We start from the raw sequence: 22214 nt of genomic DNA on the forward strand, positions 1-22214 counted from the left end.
CAGCTGTGCCTCTTGGAGCTAAGGGATTCCTGTGGAGTTCCTCGAGACTACTGGGAGTGGATGGGGGTTGGAGAAGAGGGGCTTGCCAGGTGAAGCTCCAGGCCCTCAATCAATTTCCACTAGAGCAGCTGTTTTGTTTCTGAGATAGAGTGGCGCTCTATCGCCCAAGTTGGAGTGCAGTGGTTTGATTTCAGCTCATTACAACCTCCACCTCTCGGGTTCAAGTGATTCTCATGCCTCAGCCTCTCAGTAGCTGGGATTGATTACATGCATGCACCACCAGGCCCAGCTAATTTTTGTGTTTTTATCAGAGATGGAGTTTTGCCATGTTGGTCAGGCTGGTCTCAGACTCCTGACCTCAGGTGATCCTCCCACCTCAGCCTCCCAAAGTGCTGGGATTACAGGCGGGAGCCACTGCGCCCAGCCTGTTTTTGTTGTTGTTGTTTTTGAGACAGTCTCACTCTGTTGCCCACTGGAGTGCAGTGACACAATCGCAGCTTACTGCAACCTCTGCCTTCTGGGCTCAAGCAATGTTCCTACCTCAGCCTCCCGAGTAGCTGGGATTACAAGCACACGCCACCATGCCCAGCCAATTTTTGTATTTTTAGTAGAGATGGGGTTTTGCCTTGTTGGCCAGGCTGGTCTCGAACTCCTGACCTCAGGTGATCTGCCCACCTTGGCCTCCCAAAGTGCTGGGATTACAGGTGTGAGCCCCTACACCCGGCCTTAGGCAGCTGTTTTTAAGTGTGTTCTGCATTGTTTCTAACTTTTCCCTGTGGTCTGTCCAGGGCTCCAGTGCCCATCCCTGTACTGAGTAACTGTATGTGGCAGTTACTCAGTGTTTCTGCTCAGAGCAGGATGGCTGGGTTTGTGCATTCATTTTATTTATTTATTTATTTATTTTTTGTTTTACCACTACTGTTCCAGCATGTGCATTCATTTTGTACAGGCCCTGGCAAACTGCCCTCGAAACTGCTGCAGCCACCATGGGTAAGGAGACTGTGGAGTTCCATATCCTGCTACATCTGGATGTCCCGTATTCCAGGCTATGCTACTTCAAGGGTGACCCTCTACAATCCAGCAAAGATGGGAGGGAAGGGAAAAGCACCCCACATGCAGCATTGGTCTTGGTGAGAGGACAGCAACAGTAACAGTGACTAGAAGGAGAAGGAGGGCACTAGTATTGATCACACACCATGTGCCAGGCCATGCCAGGCATATCACCTTCATAGCACTCCTGCCCACTATGTAGAATTAGATCCATCTCACTGATGAAAAGACAGCCCTGGAAGCCTAGGCAGTGCTCCAGGTTGTGCAGCTAGTCAGAGGGTGAGGAGAAGGGAACCCAGGTCCAGCTCCCTCCAAAGAGGCTGCCTGAACCACCACAGGCACAAGAACAACTGGCACTCCGGCCAGGCTCTGACTGCTAGGTACTCAGGACTGCCTGGTGAAGGGTCAAGCCAACATCTTCCCAAGTAACCCAGGAGGCGGTGGAGGAGGCACGGTGGGTGGCATGGCTTACCATGGGGTTAGAGTCAGAGATGAGGTCTTTAAGGGTGTCCAAGAAGCCCTGGTCCTCCACCAGCTGGGCGTTGATGTCGTGAAGCTTGGCCACGCACACAGCTGCTGTTTTGCGCACATATGGATCCTCATCCTTCAGGCACTTCCGGAGTGGTTCACACAGGTACTCTGTGATCTTGTCAACGCGGATGCAGCCCATGGTCCGCACCGCAAGGGCTCGGATGAGGGGGTTGGGGTCCTCACAGTCCTGAGGGGAACCAGCCATCAGCCAGGGCAGGTGTGGGATGAGCCATCTGTGGCTTCATATTCTCCCAGGCCTGCAGCTCTGAGCCCTGCTAGGCTGAGAACATCAGATGGCTGCTGTGGATCTCTACCAACTATAGCCAACAGCAGCCAAAGTAAATGCTATGTAACCAGCACCCATGCCAGCTCTGCATCATCTCCTCCTATCCTCACAGTAGAAATACAATACTGGTCCCATTTTATAGATGATGAAACTGAGGCTCTCAGGAAGGCTGGGAGCTCATCCGAAGCCACAGAGCAGAGCCGTGATTCAAACTCACATATGCCTAGCATCACAGCTCTCAATTTTTCTGTTGGGCCACAGAAGCCTCATTTCCCCATATCTGAGCATGGACAGGACTCAGGGGAGCTAAGATTCTCAGGTAGTAAACATTAGGAGAAAATGAAATTAAAATAAAGGTGCACAGAGCTGACAATTCAATCTGAAGGACAGAAAATGGAGAAAGCAGCAGTCTAGAAGGGGAACAGAGAAGCTCTCAGACACCTGCTGATTCGTGCTCTGGCAAAGCATGCACAGCAGGGCCCAATCAGGGTGGTGAGGGGATCAATAGGCCTTGCAGGACCTCACACAGGATGAGTTAAGCAGCGGCCTTGGCATCTGGTTTTCTGGGAAGTGGGAGCCCTCTGCTGGAGGAAGAGGCCTGCAGGCTGGGCGGGCATGGGCAGTCCAAAGGTTTGGATTCCATCCAGCGCCACAGGGCCCCACCCCAAAGAGACTGAGGGGAGACAGAGCCTTAAGCACCCCATTCCCCCATACCCCCTTGCCCACCAAGCTCCTGCTCACTTTCACAAAGGTGTTGACGGCCATAATGGCCATGTCAGGCTGACTCTTGGCATAATTCATCAGGTAGAGGTATACCAGCTTCTTCAGCTCCAGGTTGTCCGTCTGCATGCAGTTTACCACATCAGGGAAGAGGGCACTGAAAGGTCAAAATGGTGTCAGCAAGGGAAAGGCTGAAGAAAGAGGAAGATTTTCAGGCTGCTAACTAGTGGGTGGAAGGGCAGTGGGTAGGAGAGAGAGAGACACACTAGATGACTTCCTGGTAAAAGGGAGGGTATCAGATGTGCTGTTAACAATCAACACCTATTGGTAGAAAGAGAATCCCAAAGGGTAATTTTAAAAGCAGAAAAAGGGCCGGGTGCAGTGGCTCATGCCTGTAATCCCCGCACTTCGGGAGAGTGAGGCAGGTGGATCACAAGGTCAGGAGTTTGAGACCAGCCTGGCCAATATGGTGAACCCCCATCTCTACTTAAAAAAAAAAAACTAGCCTGGCGAGGTGGTAGGCACCTGTAATCCCAGCTACTCGGGAGACTGAGGCAGAAGAATCGCTTGAACCTGGGAGGCGGAGGTTGCAGTGAGCCAAGATCACGTCACTATACTCCAGCCTGGGTGACAGAGCAAGACCCCATCTCAAAATAAATTTAAAAAAGCAGAAAAAGTCCTTGGTTCTTTTCATACAGTTCAAACATGAATTCTGGAGCCCGTCAAACCCAGCATTGCCTCTTGCTAGCTGTATGACAGAGAAATTCCTTTGTCACCTGCCCCTTGCCCTGAGTCTCAATTTCCTCATTTGCAAGCAAGGTGCAACAGAAACTCACTTCACAGGGCCTTTATGATAACTGCATGAGACAACATACTTAGGTATCTGGTCCTTGTTATCTGGGAGGTGCTGAGTAAATGAAAATGACCCTTTCTCTCTCTCTGATACTTAACATGGCCCCTTACATTAGGCTGCTGCTTCTGGAGGGTCGCATGGAAGTAGGATGGCTCACACTGCTTTTACCGCAAGCTCTGACACCCACTAAGAACCAGTACAGCATGCTTGGAGCACATACCATACACCAGGCTGGGTGCTAAGAGCTTTACATACTTGATCTCATTTAACTAGGATCCCCATTTCACAGAATACTGAGGTTCATAAATGTCAAATAACCTGCCTGGAGGAGGAACAAGGTCTGTGCTCATGACCACTGGGTAGAACCCTTCTCAACATGGCACCCATGGTCCCAGAGTCACAGGCCTTAAAATATGAAATTTGGTTAGAGAGCAATTTTCTATTTTGGAATCATCAGATCCCCTCTCAATTCTGGTGTGCAAGACACCAGTATTGTATTTCTACAGGCAAGGACATGTCAACACAGAGACTTAAGAGGTCGAAGTCAACTTCCTGAGCCCCAACAAGCAGGAGTCCTGCCAAAGCCAAAATGGATGTATCACCTTGGAAGATGACGCACCTGGTGCAATTTCAGGAAGAATGGGGAGGACGAAGGAGGAAAAACTGCTGATGAGGACGACTCGCTCTTTGGGGCCCGTCATATCAACAAAGCCAGCTCTTTTGAGACCGAGGAACAAAGATGTTTCTCCTCTGTGAGGTGACAGTGGTGTTCTGGGTGAAGGTGAGCAGCTTTGTCCTGGAAGCAATCTGACTTGGAAGCAGGCCCAGCTGTCCAGCAGGCACCTGCTCCCTTTGTGGCTCTGGCTTCCAAAGGGCTCTCTGCAGAACTGCTTCCCGGAACTGCTGGCAGGAGGTCCTTGCTGGGGAGTGATCCATGGGGAAGTCTGGAGTAGTGGGAGCCTATCTTGGGACCTGAACGGGAGCTGCTCCATCTCAGCACCCAAGCTATGAGGCACAGGGCTGGGTACCAGGAGGGCATGGGTGAAAGCAGCCTGGATTTGGATTTCAGAAGAACTGGGCTTGAGTCCTAGTTCTGCCATAAACCAGGTGACTCTTAGGCAGTCGCTTTATGTTTTTATTTATTTGGCAGTAAAACCATCATTACCTACAATATGGGAGTTGTAAGGATCTACTAAGAAAACAAATCTGAGGAGGCTGAGGCAGGAGAATTGCCTGAACCCAGGAGGTGGAGGTTGTGGTGAGCCGAGATCGCGCCATTGCACTCCAGCCTGGGCAACAAGAGCAAAACTCCGTCTCAAAAAAAAAAAGAAAACAAATCTGAAAATGTTCTGTGCAGACTCTCAAATACTGTGCAAATATTAAGCTTTTATAAAATCCAGTCCCTGCCTTTGAGATTTTGCAATCTGGTGAGCAGGTAAACACAAGTACACATAAGAGAACAGTCTCCATTTAGTGCTGGGTGATGGGGACCGAGAGCAAATGCTTTTGAGTTTGGGGTAGTAGACTGGCAACGGGGAAAGGCAGACCTTGATTGGGTTTTTAAAGATGGGAAGACAAGCTGGGTCACTGGGCACTCCCACAGGGGAAGCATGAGCCAAGGTGCAGCAGCCATTCTACACACGACCTGCTCCAGCCGTCAGGTGCAACAGAGGTTGCAAACAGGTGACAAATTAAGAGAAATCCAATGTGGCACGTGTGTTTTACTTGCACCATACAGTGTTGGTTTAATATTATTTGGCTACTTAAGACAAGGAGATTTAAAATGAAAAAAACCGCTTTCCCATTCTCTCTTTTTTTTTTTTTTTTTAAGACGGGGTTTCACCATGTTGGTCAGGCTGGTCTTGAACTCCTGACTGAGTGATCCGCCCACCTCAGCCTCCCAGAGTGCTGGGATTACAGGCCTGAGCCACCACACCCGCCCACATTCTCTTTTTTTTTTTTGAGACGGAGTATCTCACTCTGTCACCCAGGCTGGAGCACAGTGGTGCAATCTCGGCTCACTGCAACCTCTGCTTCCCAAGTTCAATAGATTCTCCTGCCTCCGCCTCCCAAGTGCTGAGATTACAGGCGCACACCACCATGCCCAGCTAATTTTCGTATTTTTAGTAGAGATGGGATTTCACCATATTGGCCAAGCTGGTCTTGGACTCCTGACCTAGTGATCCACCCACCTCAGCATCCCAAAGTGCTGAGATTACAGGTGTGAGCCACCACGTGTGGCCCAGATTTCCCATTCTTTTTAAAAACCAGAAGACTTGGCTGGGCACAGTGGCTAATGCTTTAACAGCACTTAGGGAGGCCGAGGTGGGCAGATCACAAGGTCAGGAGATAGAGACCATCCTGGTCAACATGGTGAAACCCTGTCTCTACTGAAAAAAAAAAAAAAAAAAAATTAGCCAGGCATGGTGGTAGGCACCTGTATCCCAGGAGCTACTCAGGAGGCTGAGGCAGGAGAATAGCTTGAATCAGGGAGTTGAAGGTTGCAGTGAGCCGAGATTGCCTCACTGTACTCCAGCCTGGTGACAGAGTGAGACTCTGTCTCAAAACAAACGCGTGCACGCGCACACACACACACACACACCAGAAGACCAGGCCACACTGAGTCCTCTTCCCTAGCCAGTAGTGATCCTCTGGAGTTTCTGAGAAGGTTCATGCCATACCCATTCCATTGCCTGCTGCCTTTCCCACCTATTCTAATTTAGTTAACTCACTCCATCACCACCTGACTTGTCAGCATCTGGGCTCATGATTCCTGTGTAAACAAAACCTTCTATTGGGGAAAAAAGTTTTATGAAGGGAGCTGTATGAGGGGAGACATGGGTCCCTAGACAACCTAAAGAAGAGACTGAAGTGGACCCAAGCTATAAACCCTCCCGTCAGCCAGCTTCCAGCTGCCACCAGGCCTACTCCTGCATACCTGACATCTTTGCCCACGGTCATCGATGCAATCACTTTCTTCACTGCCTCCTTCTTCTTCTCCTTCTTGTCACTGTTGAGCTCTGCCTTCAGCTCGAAGATTTCCCCTAAGGAAAGGAGGCAAGCATGAGTGATCCCTCCCTCCCCTGCCAGGGGATGATTCCCTGTACTTAACTTCCAAAAGAACTGGAGGGAGGCACGTCAGACATCCTATGCTGTTGGCTGAGGGCAGCTTCAGGCCCCTGGCCTCAGGTAGGACAGGCAACAGTGAGGGATGACTGTTAGGACAGGAATTAACAAGATGGAAGCTTGCAGGCCTGGCACAATGGCTCACACCTGTAACCACGGCACTTTAAGAGGCTGAGGATCACTTGAGCCCAGGAGTTTGAGATTAGCCTGGGTAACATAGTGAGACCTCGTTTCCACAAAAAAAACTTTTTAAAATTAGCAGGTGTGGTAGCACACACCAGCCATGCCAGCTCTGGAGGCTGAGGCTGGAGGATCATTTGAGCCCCTCTAGGTCGAGGCTGCTGTGAGCCATGACACCACTACACTCCAGCCTGGGTGACACAAAGTGAGACCCTGCCTGTCTCACAAAAAAAAACAAAAACAAAAAAAAAAACGCTGAGAGGCCCTGCTGGATTGAAGCCACAGGAACCACGGAAGCTACAAAGATTCTGGGGAAGACAAAAGTATCAAAAACATGACAGCAGGCTCCGCTCAGCCAGAGAGCTAAAAACCCAGTGGAAGGCAAGCTGTCCTCAGCTACCCTCACTCAACCAAAGGCCCTTAAAAGGCTCAGTGCAATAGAACCTGAGTACTTAAGGCCTGCAGGGAGAGGGCAGAATTTGTTGATTCCCACACGGAGGCCTTTCCTGTTTTCTTCAAACCTCTAATTAAAACAGCTTGCTCAGGGTTTCACTTCCTGAGACACAAGGGGTTGCTCAGCTCTAAAAATGGGAATTCAGCTTCTCCATGAGAGCTCAAGCATGTAATAAATTGTTTTGAAGAATTTGATGATGTGAAAAAAACAAATGAGGAAGTAGGCTTGTCTGGCCCTGCCATGGACAGATAGTCAGGATCCCAATAACAGGTTAAGAGGGCAGATGTTACTTTCTGAGCCCTTCTCTCTCTTGCTCTTTTTTTTTTTTTTTTGAGACAGAGTCTCACTCTGTTGCCCAGGCCGGAGTGCAGTGGTACGATCTCGGCTCATTGCAACCTCTGCCTCCCAGGTTCAAGCAATTCTCCTGTCTCAGCCTCCCAAATAGCTGGAACTACAGGCACATACCACCATGCCTAGCTAATTTTTGTATTTTAGTAGAGATAGGGTTTCACCATGTTGGCCAGGCTGGTCTCAAACTCCTGACCTCAAGTTATCCCCCTGCCTCGGCCTCCCAAAGTGCTGGGATCACAGGTATAAGCCACTGCGCCCAGCTACCTTGACCCCTTCTCTAAACCCAGTCAGTGCCACACTAACTTGTTCCCACACATTTTCTTATAGGAATTAACTCTCATAACTCTGCATTTCCCTTCAGTGAGCAAATGGAAGCTATGAGAGGCTCAGTAATGCATATACAAAGCCGGTAGGTGGTAGGGCTGAAACTGAAAGCCCTAACTAAACTCTTATGCTTGGCCCACCCAAAATACTCACTTTGCTTTCCTGAACCTACTTCCTTGTCTCTCTGGCTGGGGCACTGAAGCCAGGCATCACTCTCCACACATCTCTCTTCCCAAAAGAAATCCACTAAAAAACCCCACCCCCAAAATACAAAAATTAGCGGGGCATGGTGGCGTGCCTGTAGTCCCAGCTAAACTAAAATAAAAAAATTAGCAGGTCGTGGTGGTGTGCTTATAGTCCCAGCTACTTGGGAGGCTGAAGCAGGATAATGGCTTGAACCTGGGAGGTTGCAGTGAGCAGAGATCTCGCCACTGCACTCCAGCCTGGGTGACAGAGTGAAATTATGTCTCAAAACAACAACGAAAAAACTCACCTGAGACTCCAATATACTCAGCACTAAGTTCACCCTGTGGCTCACCAGGCTTCATAGGACTGATCCCTGCATACCTCTCCATTGCTTTCTATCTTTTTTAAATTGGTTGCCTAGGTTAGACTTGAACTCCTGGGCTCAAGTAGGTAATCCACCCACCCAAGCCACCACCTGGGGCACCACTGTGCCTGGCTCTAACCTCTTCTTGCATCACCCTCCTCGGTAACTCATGCCCACTACTTCCCTTTCCTTGAATGTATCACAGGCAGAGCACTCACTCCTTCCCCTTCCTATTCTCCATCTTTCTGGCCAGCTCCACCCAGAATTCTCCCACAGCGCCCCCTGGACCCACTACTCTTTAGTGTGGTTACTACTCTATAGACTGTCCTTCCTGCTCAACCTGGAGCAACACCAGGTCAGAGACTCTGTCTCTCTTCCACTGCATATGGTAGGTTCTCAATAAAAACCAGCTAGACTTAGCCAGGCGCAGTGGCTTATGCTTGTAATCTCAGTACTTTGGGAGGCCGAGGTAGGTGGATCACTTGAGGTTGGGAGTTAAAGACCAGCCTGACCAACATGGAGAAACCCCGTCTCTACTAAAAATACAAAATTAGCTGGACATGGTGGCACATGCCTGTAATCCCAGCTACTCAGGAGGCTGAGGCGGGAGAATCGCTTGAACCCAGGAGGCGGAGGTTGCAGTGAGCCAAGATGGTGCCATTGCGCTCCAGCCTGGGCAAGAAGAGCAAAACTCGATCTCAAAAGAAGAAAAAAACCCAGCTAGTCCAATACATGAAATGCCTGATGAGGGGCAGACTTCAGGTCCTGGCTCAGCTGATCCAGTAACAGAGTCTTTTCATCTGGTTGGCAAGCCTGTGTCAATCTCACTTGGAAGGAAGGAGGGAGGAAGGAAGGGCTGGTCAGAAAGATGCTTACAGGGTTAAAGCACATTTGTCAGCCACGCAACATCCTCCATTTCCTTAAAAGCAGAAACAACCAAAATGCCCAATGTTCTAAGCCTAGCTTAGCAAATTTCAGTGTAGCAACTCAATGGACTTAATAGTAGTCATTAGAATTGTTGGGAAATGTTTAGATGATGTCAGAATGTCAAATGAAAAACAGGATTACAACCATGAAAAATACATACCTGACTGGGCATGGTGGCTCACGCCTGTAATCCCAGCACTTTGGGAGGCCAAGGTGGGTGGATCACTTGAGGTCAGGAGTTTGAGACCAGCCTGGCCAATATGGTGAAACCCTATCTCTACCAAAAATTCAAAAACTTGCTGCGTGTGGTGGGCGTGGTGGTACCCACCTGTAGTCCCAGCTACTCAGGAGGCTGAGGCAGGAGAATCACTTGAACCCAGGAGGTAGAGGTTGCAGTGAGCCAAGATTGTGCCACTGCACTCCAGCCTGGGTGACAAGCATGACACTCCATCTCAAAAAAAGAAATGTGCCCTTGGATAAGGACAGATACATGGACACACACACACACACACACACACACACACACTCTGCTGCAAGGGTGCTGATAGGATTGTATTTTTTTTTCCCCCTAGAAAAAAAACACTTTTTTTTTTTTTTAAAAGATGGAGTCACACTCTGTCGCCAGGCTAGAGTGCAGTGGTCCGATCTTGGCTCACTACAACCTCTGCCTCCCAGGTTCAAGTGATTCTCCTGCCTCAGCCTCCTGAGTACCTGGGACTACAGGTGCATGCCACCATGCACAGCTAATTTTTGTATATTTAGTAGAGAAGGGGTTTCATCATGTTGGCCAGCATGGTCTCAATCTCCTAACCTCATGATCCGCCTGCCTTGGCCTCCCAAAGTGCTGGGATTACAGGCTTGAGCCACAGCACCCAGCCAAAAACATAATTAGTTTAAGCCATGGGGAACCAAAGGTCACTTTTTTTCCCACACTTGGAGCTAATGTTCTTCCCTTTCTGAGCTCTAAAAGGAGCGATCAATTTCTTATATCACCAACAGTTCTATTTTTTAGATCTATAAGAAACTCTAGGCCATATTTCCAGGCCTTCATTCCCACCCCTATTCCCTACAGTCACAGGAGGAAAACAGAAGGGACGGGCAGAGAAAGCATAGTACAAGGCCCATTATTAAACAAATAATACCTTTCTTGGTTGTAGTGAAGTATTTTGAGTCAGTCATTTTGGTCCCTTATCTGTGGCCAGACTCCTGCAAGACAAAGAGAGGGGTGACTTTCAGTTATGTTCCATTCCATCTTCAGTTATGGTGTGCAGAGGGGGGAGAAGGATCCAGAACACATGTAGTATAGGAAAACAGCTGCTTATCTCTTTCCTGGGAAAATGAACTGTTAGATCATGGCAGATTAGATTTTGAAAAGTAATTCTGAGAATCTATCCGCTTTTTTTTTCTTCAGAGATGGGGTCTTACCATGTTGCCTGGGCTGGTCTCAAACTCCCGGCCTCAGGCAATCTTCCTGCCTTGGCCTCCTAAAATGCTGGGATTACAGGCATGAGCCACCACACCTGGTCCTACCAAATTTTTGAATGTGCCTCTTCTAGGAATCTTTCCCACAGAAATACCTGCACAAGGATGTAAGGGCTTACAGCAGCAGCAGCCCCTTTGTGGGACACATTTTGCTCAGCACTGTCCTAAATGCTTTGCACATGTTAACTCATTAGAAGCCTCGGCCGGGCGCGGTGGCTCAAGCCTGTAATCCCAGCACTTTGGGAGGCCGAGGCAGGTGGATCACAAGATCAAGAGATCGAGACCATCCTGGTCAACATGGTGAAACCCCGTCTCTACTAAAAATACAAAAAATTAGCTGGGCATGGTGGCGTGTGCCTGTAATCCCAGCTACTTGGGAGGCTGAGGCAGGAGAATTGCCTGAACCCAGGAGGCGGAGGTTGCGGTGAGCCGAGATTGCGCCATTGCACTCCAGCCTGGGTAACAAGAGCGAAACTCCGTCTCAAAAAAAAAAAGAAGCCTCATCACAGCATCATCGAGGGACTATCTTACCCTATAGAGTCAAATGAGATTAGAAAATGCCAAGTTTAAAATGCTAGGGAGACTTCTCTCCACAACTTTTCTGAGCTTCTAAAATAGTAATATGTACAATTCATCACCAGGAAGGGCTATAATCTGTATTCTACAGCAGTTCCCAAATCTATCTGCTCAATTTTCTTAAAGGCTCTCTCATCGGGCACAGTGGCTCACCTGTAATCCCAGCACTTTGGGAGGCTGAGGTGGGTGGATCACAAGGTCAGGAATTCAAGACCAGCCTGACCAAGATGGTGAAACCCTGTCTCTACTAAAAATACAAATATTAGCCAGGTGTGTTGGTGTTCGACTATAATCCCAGCTACTCAGGAGGCTGAGGCAGAAGAATTGCTTGAATTGCTCCACCTGGGAGGTGGAGATTGCAGTGAGCCAAGACTGTGCGCCATTGTACTCCAACTTGGGCAACAAGAGCAAAACTCCGTCTCAAAAAAAAAAAAAAAAAGGCTCTCTCAGGACATCTAGTGCCAAAAAGCTCACAGTGTGAGGTACTATGATAAGACAATAGGGGGCCACGCATGGTGGCTCAGCCCTGTAATCCCAGCACTTTGGGAGGCTGAGGCAGGTCAGGAGTTCGAGGCTAGCCTGGCCAATATCTACTAATAATACTAAAATTAGCTGGGCGTGGTGGTACGCCTATAGTCCCAGCTACTTGGGAGACTAATGCAGAAGAATCACTTGAACCTGGGAGGCAGAAGTTGCAGTGAGCTGAGATCGCACCACTGCACTCTGGCCCAGGTGACAAAGCAAGACTCCGTATCAAAAAAAAAAAAAAAAAAGACAATGGGGGTGTGGTGGCTCATGCCTGTAATCCCAGCACTTTGGGAGGTAAAGGCGGGTAGATCCGCTGAGGTCAGGAGTTTGAGACCAGCCTGGACAACATAGTGAAACCCCGTCTCCACTAAAAATACAAAAAAGTAGCTGGGTGTGGTGATGGGCACCTGTATTCCCAGCTACTTGGGAGGCTGAGGCAGGAGAATTGCTTGAACCTGGGAGGCAGAGGCTGCAGTCAGCTGAGATCACACCATTGCGCTCCAGCCGGGGGGATAATGTGAGACTCCATCTCAAAAAAACAAAACAAAACGAAAACTGTGTCCTAATGTCTCAAAGTGACCTCAAGGGAATTAAAAAAAAAAAAGACAATAGAACAAAGAAAGTACTAAGGCTCCCTCATTCATTCAACAAACATTTACTGAGCATCTACTATGCACCTCAAAGTTCTTCTGGGGAACAGATCAAAGATAAAAGAAGTTACAGGGGAACCAAGTTATCCTAGATACAACGCTTCTGGGATTGTTGTAGGATTTCTTAAGAAGCTATCATTTACTGAGCCCCTATTAAAGGCAGGGGCTCCACCCACATTATCTCATTTAATCTTGTCTATAATGTAACTGCTTTTAATCCCATTTTATAGATGATGAAACGGACTCAGGGATGTTGTATAACTTGCCCAAGGTCACATGGCTTGTACGTGGCTAGGCTAGGAGACCATCTCAGGTCTACCTGAGCTCAGTCCCTATGCTCTATCGATGAAGGAATTCTGCTTCCCTCTTCTGACAAGGAGGACAGTTCCCTGATAGTGGCTAAGGACTCAGCCAAAAAAAAATTGAGGCTGGTGCAGTGGCACAAACCTGTAGTCCCGCCAGGCGCGGTGGCTCACGCCTGTAATCCCAGCACTTTGGGAGGCTGAGGTGGGTGCATCACGAGGTCAAGAGATCGAGACCATCCTGGTCAACATGGTGAAACCCCATCTCTACTAAAAATACAAGAAATCAGCCGGGCATGGTGGCGCGTGCCTATAATCCCAGCTACTCAGGGGGCTGAGGCAGGAGAATTGCCTGAATCCAGGAGGCGGAGGTTGCGGTGAGCCGAGATCGCGCCACTGCACTCCAGCCTGGGTAACAAAAGTGAAACTCCGTCTCAAAGAAAACAAACAAACAAACAAACAAAAACCTGTAGTCCCAGCTACTCAAGAGGCTGAGGCACACGAATCACTTGAATCCAGGAGGCAAAGGTTGCACTGAGCTGAGATTGTGCCACTGTACTCCAGCCCCTGCAAAAAACATTGAGACTTTCAAGTACAGCCTTCCAATCCTATCTGTAGTTTTATGTGTTATAGAAAACCACACAATGCCAAAAAAATAGACACTGGAATGGAGAAACCCCACTTCACTATGTCCCTTCTGTTGCGTCTATGGAAGGAACTCAAACAAATAACCCACCAACATCTCCTTTCTTTTTTTTTTTTTGAAGCAAAGTTTTGCTCTTGTTACCCAGGCTGGAGTGCAATGGCACGATCTCGGCTCACCGCAATCTCTGCCTCCTGGGTTCAGGCAATTCTCCTGCCTCAGCCTCCTGAGTAGCTGGGATTACAGGCACGTGCCACCATGCTCAGCTAATTTTTTGTATCTTTAGTAGAGACGGGGTTTCACCATTTCGACCAGGATGGTCTCGATCTCTTGACCTCGTGATCCACCCGCCTCGGCCTCCCAAAGTGCTGGGATTACAGGCGTGAGCCACCACGCCCGGCCCAACATCTCCTTTCAAGTCATTACTATACAGGGGTGAGATGAAAGTTACTAGTGCAATGGATGTGAGGGATCAGGAGTCATTTCACAGTCTCTGGAAACCAAGCCAACATAGCTCCTCCTCTCTGGCCCAATTGGAATTTTCCAAATTACGTGTATTTATGGCAGGATGGCATTGAGCAAGCCTCCCAACTGAGAGACACCATAGGTTTTGTTTTCAGTAACCAATGGGAAACAAATATGTACTCTCGTGGGGTCACTTTAAATCTTTTGTGGATCCTGTAGGAATAAAGGAATAAAGGCTTAACTGACAAAATAGTATAAAGAAAAAGGCACAATTCTATTTTCCTTTTGCTTTGCAAAGATGAAAAGGGAGGATGGCATTTTTCTGTGGGAGCTGCAGGAAAGAGAAGAGCCCAATGTGCCTGACGTTGCAAGTCCACAGTGGGGACTCTAACTTGCTGGTCCTCCCAGCATGAGTCAGGGCTCTAGACAGATCCACAAAGGCAGGCCCCCGAATGGGCCAGGCTCACAGCTCCCATTTGCCCTCCTCTTTCATGCCTGGCCCAGGCTCCGCATATAGCAAATATTCAATTGATGGTTGCTGAAAGAAATGAAAAGGGGCCACTGAAAATCCCAGGGAGCCTCAGCCTGCTCTCTGGCAGCCCTGTTACGTAACTAGTTAGCGTTTGTTTCTAACAGGAATTTACTCACATTAAATATGATTTGTTCTTTTTTTTTGCATGTACATAAAGCCATTCTCTCAGAGAAACCTCACCAACCTAGGCGTTCTTTGGGGAACTCTGAAATAAGCAGGGAAATCGGATAATGGGATTTCTACCTTACAATAAAGATCTGTATAGTTCCAGAAGTCACAGACTTGAAAGCATAACTGACAAAAGTGTCCAAAATAACAGGAGAATATAATTTCTCGAGGTTGAATGTAAGAAGAGGGATAATTAAAGGCAAAAGGGGCTAAAACTCACAGGCCACAAAGAAACACAGAAAGCAACACAGAAACCACTCGAATATTAAATCTAGAAAGAAATAAAAGTGGCCAGGTGCAGTGGCTCACACCTGTAATCCCAGCACTTTGGGAGGCCGAGGTGGGCAGACTGCCTGAGCTCAGGAGTTCGAGACCAGCCTGGGCAACATGGTGAAAGGCTGTCTCTACTCAAATACAAAAAATTAACCAGGCGTGGCAGTATGCGCCTGTAATCCCAGCTACTCAGGAAGCTGAGGCAGGAGAACTGCTTGAACCCGGGAGGTGGAGGTTGCAGTGAGCTGAGATCACGCCACTGCACTCCAGCCCAGGTAGCAGAGTGAGATTCTACCTCAAAAAGAAAAGAAAGAAAGAAAAGTAAATAAAACAAAATACCTTAGCTATCTAATTTCAGAGCTGCTCGGAATTTCTTGCCTCTCCAGCAGAAAAAGCTGTCAGGGGCTTTCCCCTCCCCTGCAGGCCCAACACAACATCAGAGGGCCCTGTATTCCCAGGACGCAACCTGCTGGTGACCGATCTGTGCCATATGCAACTGACCAAGAGGAGAAAAGGGTGAGAAAGCTTCTCTTTCTGGGGATTAAAAAAAAAAAAAAAAAGTGACAGAGCTGCAGGGTAGCTAGTCAAACCACAGCTGCAGATACGCCAACAGTGTTGAGCTTTCTGTGGCATTCTTCCTTTTACAGGTGCTAAGCAACTACTCACAAACTTAACTGCCACTCATTGCGCTGGTGCTGGCTGCAGCTTTTTTCTGCAGTATCCGTTTCGCATATCCCTCTGCAGAGGGCCCAGTGGGACTGATGATGCAGAAATTGTATCCCTCTGAAGTTGTTTCATATGCAGGAAATTAGAGAAGGAAGGGGATGCGGAGAAAAGTGAAACACTTTGGAAAACCACCCCAAAGCGCAGATTAAAAAACAAAACACCTCACCTCACCTCACCATGAATGATCCCCTACCTATGGCTTAGTGATGTACTGAGGGCGGCAATCTCCTCCTGTCCTTTCTCCATTGTGAGCATCTAATGCTGGTACCTGCTCTTGCAGTTGCCTCTTGGATGTCAGTGCAAGAGAGATTTCTCATTCTCTCTGCAGGAATGTAAAAAATCTGACAGTTGAGTTCTAAAGGGGCTCAGACTGGTAGATATCATGGGAAAGACTGGTGCTTTTCCTGGCTCTGCTGAGCTGTTATCATACACTGTATCCCTGATCCCATGGAGACCAAAGGGCTGAGACCTTGCTCTCTGATGAATCTGATCAGATACATGAACTACATTTGAAAGCAGGCAGCAAATTTAGAGAAGAAAAAGCTTAGGGTTTGGATTCCATCTTTGGAAGTGTCAGGGCACATTTTAAAAGTAGTAATTACAGGGAATTTTTGGTTCAGAAACTGCTATGACCAGGATAATGAGTCACTTTTGCTAAGTAAACAGCATTTTGGGCTGGGATCCCCTCAATTTCAGCATTTACAGGCCTAGGAATGGCTCATGGGGATGGGCACAGTCAAAATTAAAAGAGGGGCATACCTGGAACAACTGGTTTTGACCTTGAGGAGCCGATGCAGCTGTCCCCCTCTTAGTATTTCTCACACCCACATTTGAAAGATTATGACTTTGATGTCACATCCCAGAACCAGTTCTGGTTAACTTCACTGTTGAGAATTAAAGAAAGGGAACTGGGTGCCATGGCTTATGCCTGTAATCCCAGCACTTTGGGAGGTCGAGGTGGGCAGATCACCTGAGGTCAGCAGTTCAAGACCAGCCTAGCCAACATGATGAAATTCCGTCTCTTCTAAAAATACAAGAGAAAAATTAGTCAGGCGTGGTGGCGAGCGCCTGTAACCCCAGCTACTTGAAAGGCTGAGGCAGGAGAATCACTTGAACCTGGGAGGCAGAGGTTACAGTGAGCTGAGATTGCAGCATGCACTCTGGCCTAGGTGACAGAGTGAGACTCTGTCTCAAAAAAACAAAACAAACAAACAAACCAAAAAAATGGGGGCGGGGGGGAACTAAGCAATAAAGTCTAAAATACAGTAGTTTTCTCTTATGTTTTCTAGATGTATAAAGAAGCCCTTGGTGAGACATTTGGAAACACTGGCCAGGGACAAAGATGTAACATGATCTAAGAGAGGGAAAATGAAGTCCTAGGTCCTAAGGAAAAAAAGGGAAGAACAAAAAATATTCCCATCTAAAGACTTTAGGTTTTAGCTCCTGAAGTTAGGGTTAGGTTTAAAGGGGAAAAAGTTCTCAATATTTTTCTTTCTTTTTTTTTTTTTTTAAATGAGCAAGGATTTCAGGAATCAAATCTCAATATTTTTCAAATTTTTGTCTTCACATATCTAAATGTAATTTTAGGAACAACAAATATAGATTTTTTTGTGCTTTAAGCTAATAAAATGAATTTATTTTAAAAACATAAAACCAGCTCCTTTGAGAATGAAAAAGAAAAACATAAGAAAATGAGTACTGAATATAGTATTTCAATTTTTCTCCAATGTCTCAAAATTAGTAACAACCTTTAAAAGGAAAGTATGCTGAACTGAGTCTACTTCATCTCTAGAATTCAATTTCCCTCTTTAAAATGGGGAGATCAGGCCGGATACTGTGGTTCACACCTGTAAATCCCAGCACTTTGGGAGGCCAAGGCAGGCAATCGCTTGAGCCCAGAAGTTTGAGACCGGCCCAGGTAACATGGGGAAATCCCGTCTCTACCAAATTAGCATGGTGGTGCGTACCTGTAGTTCCAGCCACTCAGGAGGCTGAGGTGGGAGGACTGCTCGAGCCCAGGAAAAGAAAGGTTGCAGTGAGCCAAGATTGTACCACTATACTCCAGCCTGGGTGACACAGTGAGTCTGTGTCTCAAAAAAGAAAAAAAGTGGGGAGCGGGGACTGCTGTACCTGCTGCTCTATGTATCTCACATATTTCTTCTGACAAGGGCTAATGTGAGAATGAAAGCATGTTGACGAGAAAAAATATGAACATCATAAATATCACAAGTCTTCATTTATACAAAGCTCTAAGAGGCAAACCTAAGCTATGGTTATAAAAGCCAGGTCAGTGGATGCTTCTGGGTAGGAAGGACTGAAAACAGGCATGAAGGGCCTCTGGAGTAATGGAAATGATCTTCATCTTGATGCAGATACTGGCCACACTGTACACTTAAGAGTCAAGTATTTCACTTGGTGTAAATTAAACAAATATTTTTTAAAATATGCTGGGTGTGGTGGCTCATGCTTGTAATCCCAGCACTTTGGGAGGAGGCCAAGGCGGGTGGATCACCTGTGGCCAGGAGTTTGAGACCAGCCTGGCCAACACGGTGAAACCCCATCTCTACCAAAAATACAAAAATTAGCTGGGCATGGTAGTGGGCGCATGGGAGGTTGAGGCACAAAAATCGCTTGAATCCAGGAGGCAAAGGTTGCAGTGAGCCAAGATTGCACCACTGTACTCCAGTCCAGGCGACAGAGCAAGACTTGGTCTCCAAAAAAAAAAAAAAATTGTTTTTAAAAAACAACAAAATAGGCCAGGTGAGGTGGCTCTGCACTTTGGGAAACTAAGAGCCTAAAGACATATGAGAAACATATACACAAAAATTTGCATCACATTGCAGACAAGGCCTATTTTCCTACATAAAAAGTGACTACAAATAGGAGAATGGCAGAGGATGTGGACAGTTCACAGAAAGTGAATTAATATAATGGTTCAAGCTTATTTATAAGAATAAGTTATAAGGAAACTTAGAAACTGAAACTACAGTGAGACAGCACCTGTCAGCTGCTGAGTTGATAAAGACCCAAGAGTCTAATAACACCCCATGTTGGTGCTGATGCAGGTAAATGGGTACTCTCATTTGAGGCTAGTGACAGTCTGAAATGCTATAATCTCTGAAGCAAATTGGTAACAGCCATTAAAATTGCAAAGGTCCTTACCCTTTGACCCAGTATTTTGTGCCTAGGACTTTACATGTGGAAAACTATGAAGATCCAAAATTATTCATGCAGCATCCTTTCTAATAGCAAAATATTATAAATACCAATCCACAGAACTGGTTTAAAAGATGATGGCACAGCAGAGCTGAGCACATCTGTGGCTCCAGCTACTTAGGAGGCTGAGTGGCGAGAATCGTTTGAGCCCAGGATTTGAAGCCAGCCTTGGCAACACAGTAAGACCCCCAACTCTATAAATATGTTAAATGACAGCACAGCATACAGACATACAGAATACTATGTATCCATGCAGAAGAATGAGGCAGTTCTACATATGCTTTTATGCAACCCTCTCCAAGATATTAAATGAAAAAACAAGATGCAAAGTACATGTAGTATGCTACTATTTCTAATTAAACATATGAAGATTAATAAAACATAAATATCTGTGTATTTGCAAATACATAAGCTACCCTGGAAAGGGTAAACAAGAAAAGTCAATAGCAGTTCCCTCTAGAAAGGAAGCTGGGTAGCTGAGGAATGGGGTGAAGGCCTGATTTTCCATCATTTACCTTTTTTATAACTTGAGTATTTTGTCCCCTGTACATGTACTTCTTAGAAACACAAAACAGTTTAGAAAAATGGTTTATCTATCCAAAATACATTTCCCACCCTGTGCTCCTTCTTCGGTCTAGGCTTAAACATTGCAGAGGAGCCTCTTCTCGACTCGAAGGGGCAGAGGCCTCCTGACACTAGACCTGCTTGTATGGCAAGGCCAGGAATGGTGGCTCATACCTGTAATCCCAGCATTTGGGGAGGCAGAGGCAGGAAGATCAGTTGAGGCCAGGAAATTGAGACTAGCTTGAGTAACATGGCGAGATTCTATCTCTACAGGAAAAAAAAAAAAAAAAAAACTTAGCTGGGCATGGTAGCACATGCCTGTAGTCCCAGCTACTCAGAAGCTGAGGCAAGAGGATAGCTTAAGCCCAGGAGGTCAAGGCTGCAGTGAGCTATGATTGCACCACTGCACTCCAGCCTGGGCAATAAGAGCAAGACTCTGTCTCTTAAAAAAAAAAAAAAAAAAAAAAAAAAAGTATCTCAGATTTCCCCAGAGCTCCTCCTCTAATCTGGGATCTATACTATTGAATGCTGTCAACCTGGTGACTGCCACCATGCCTGGCACATTCTAGGAGCTCACCAAATGCTTGCTGGCAAAATGAATGAAAAGACAGGTTCCCAGAGAAGCTAAAAAACCAAGGACCCAAAACATGAGAGAACTCCGTGACAAGTGCCAGACAGTGATGACTGGGCAGACTAGACTGGGAACATAAGGCTTTGCAGTTAACAGGGCAAGGCTGATCCAATGGCAAGATGGCTGCCGGGAAATCTGGCCCTACAACCAACAGCTGTGTGACCCTGGGCACCTCCCTGCATCTCCAGGCCTGTCTTTCTCCAATTCTCAAACAAAAGAATACAATTAATCAATGGCTCTTCAAGTCCCTCTCCATTCTTAAACCATTTCAAACAGATAAAAGTGAAACTGTTCTGGTGGAAGGAGGGGTGGGAGCCTGGCTCATTTCACTATGCCCAACTCTCCCATCCTCACCAGGGCCCTTCAGACATCCCATGGTTCTATGGGGCAAAGCTTGAAAACCAGTCTACTGAATGACAAGTCCCACCCACATCTCACATTCTATGATTCTCTGCTGGGATGAGGGACCCATTTCCCCACCAATGAGTGTTCTTTCCAGGTGTCAAACACCAGGAAGCAGAGTATGATTATTCTAAGAGCATGACATAAGATGTTTCCAAGGGGAAAAAAAGAGAACAAATTTAGAATACAGCTAAGGCCAGCAAATCCCATTTGGTTTTCAGTAGGAAAGAAAACAGTAAGAAGCCAAACAACAAAATTTAAATTTTTCCAAATGGCCACAATGTCAGGGGAAGGACTTTTCTAGTCTCGGGGCAGTGATTCATGTCAGAGCAGCCCATGCTCTTCAAACAGATGAGAAGTGTGAAGTTGGTGGTGCCAGCACAAGGCACTGCACACTCTTGGCATTCAGTGAATTAATGAAGAAGACCATCAGTGTAGTCAGACAAAAAGCTTTAGGAAAGGAAAAGGAGAAAGAGACATTTCAGAAGGTCAGCTCCAGTTCCATGTCCTATCACTGAACTCAAGGTTACGCAGGTAGGGAAAACTGATCTCTGAAGGTCTATGTTGGTGGCTTCCAACTTTGGTGCTGGAACTGTCAACGTTCAACACTTCCCTGATGAATAGCTGTTCAGAAACCTGCTTCATGGCACATGTTAGCTCAGGGACAGTCAAGAGGAAGTTAGGGAAGAATGAATAAAAGGGGCTGGGGTAATGCCACTGTTTCTTCTTCATTTGGAGCAGAAAGGTCAAACTTTATTCATTCTATGTGTTTTGTTGCTTTGATTTTGTTTCAAGGGCAGAGGTTAATTCATCTGACAAATATTCCCCACTCTGTGCCATGCCCTGGACTGTGTATGCTCCCACAAAGCTTAGAGTTCATTAGAGATGATGATGCTACTCACTACTCATCATTTGTCTGACAATTTCTTTTTAAAAAGGAATAGGGATCGGGCACGGTGGCTCACGCCTATAATCCCAGCACTTTGGGAGGCTGAGGCAGGAAGATCATTTGAGGTCAGGAGTTTGAGACCAGCCTGTCCAACATGGTGAAACCGTGTCTCTATTGAAAATACAAAAATTAGCTTGGCATGGTGGCAGGTGGAAGAATAGCTTGAACCTGGAAGGCGGGGGGTTGCAGTGAGTCATGACTGCGCCACTGCACTCCACCCTGGGCGACAGAGTGAGACCCTGTTTCAAAAAAAAAGGAAAAGGGTACTTACAGGTAAATACTTAAGTTCACTTTACAGACAGGGAAACAGGTAAGGCCAGCTGGAAAACTAAAAGGTGATTCAGCAGTTGAGAAACCAGATTTCAGACTTTCTCTCTGGGACAATGTGGTTACTTAACTCAGATGGACAGGCTCTTTCAAGTCAGTTCAATAACTATGAGAAAATAATCTGTGTTCTTTAGGCTCAGCATGAAATTTGGAACAAAGGTGGCAGTGGTAGTAGTAATGGCAAATGGATGTGCACCATGTGACAGATACCATGTAAAGAGCTTTAAAGTTAGTCCTTGTGATTCATGAAGAAGTTTATAGGTGAGGAAATTGAAGCCCAGGGAGGTCAGGGCATTTGTTTGGAGTTACACAGCTAGAAAATGGTAGTGCCAACATGCTCCACTGTTGCCCCCTAATAAGGTCACACATGTCCCACTCTGTCCATCAAAGCAACTAACTGCTCCTCTCTGAATAAAGCCCTGGAAGAA

General features: G+C 46.8%; 1 protein-coding gene across 28 annotated transcripts in view; it reads right to left on the reverse strand.

The window, feature by feature from the left end:
* Positions 1 to 22214, reverse strand: part of AP1B1 (adaptor related protein complex 1 subunit beta 1) — a 113123-nt gene that overhangs the window by 28628 nt on the left and 62281 nt on the right. For 12 of the 28 annotated variants that reach the window (XR_013522123.1, XR_013522115.1, XR_013522122.1 and 9 more), the window contains exons 2-5: positions 10495 to 10558; positions 6379 to 6484; positions 2609 to 2744; positions 1523 to 1768 (exon numbers count right to left, since the gene is read on the reverse strand). Coding sequence is in view for 19 of the 28 variants with exons in the window: in XM_078337331.1 (XP_078193457.1) it covers positions 1523 to 1768; positions 2609 to 2744; positions 6379 to 6484; positions 10495 to 10531 (525 nt within the window). In the remaining 9 variants the exon portion in view is untranslated. Of the gene's footprint in view, positions 1 to 1522; positions 1769 to 2608; positions 2745 to 4059; positions 4237 to 6378; positions 6485 to 10494; positions 10559 to 19651; positions 19745 to 22214 lie in introns of those variants that run through there. The other 16 variants (XR_013522124.1, XR_013522119.1, XM_078337326.1 and 13 more) reach the window with 3 other exon arrangements.

This window comes from Callithrix jacchus, chromosome 1 (genome assembly GCF_049354715.1).
Source record: "Callithrix jacchus isolate 240 chromosome 1, calJac240_pri, whole genome shotgun sequence".
NCBI lineage: Eukaryota > Metazoa > Chordata > Mammalia > Primates > Cebidae > Callithrix > Callithrix jacchus.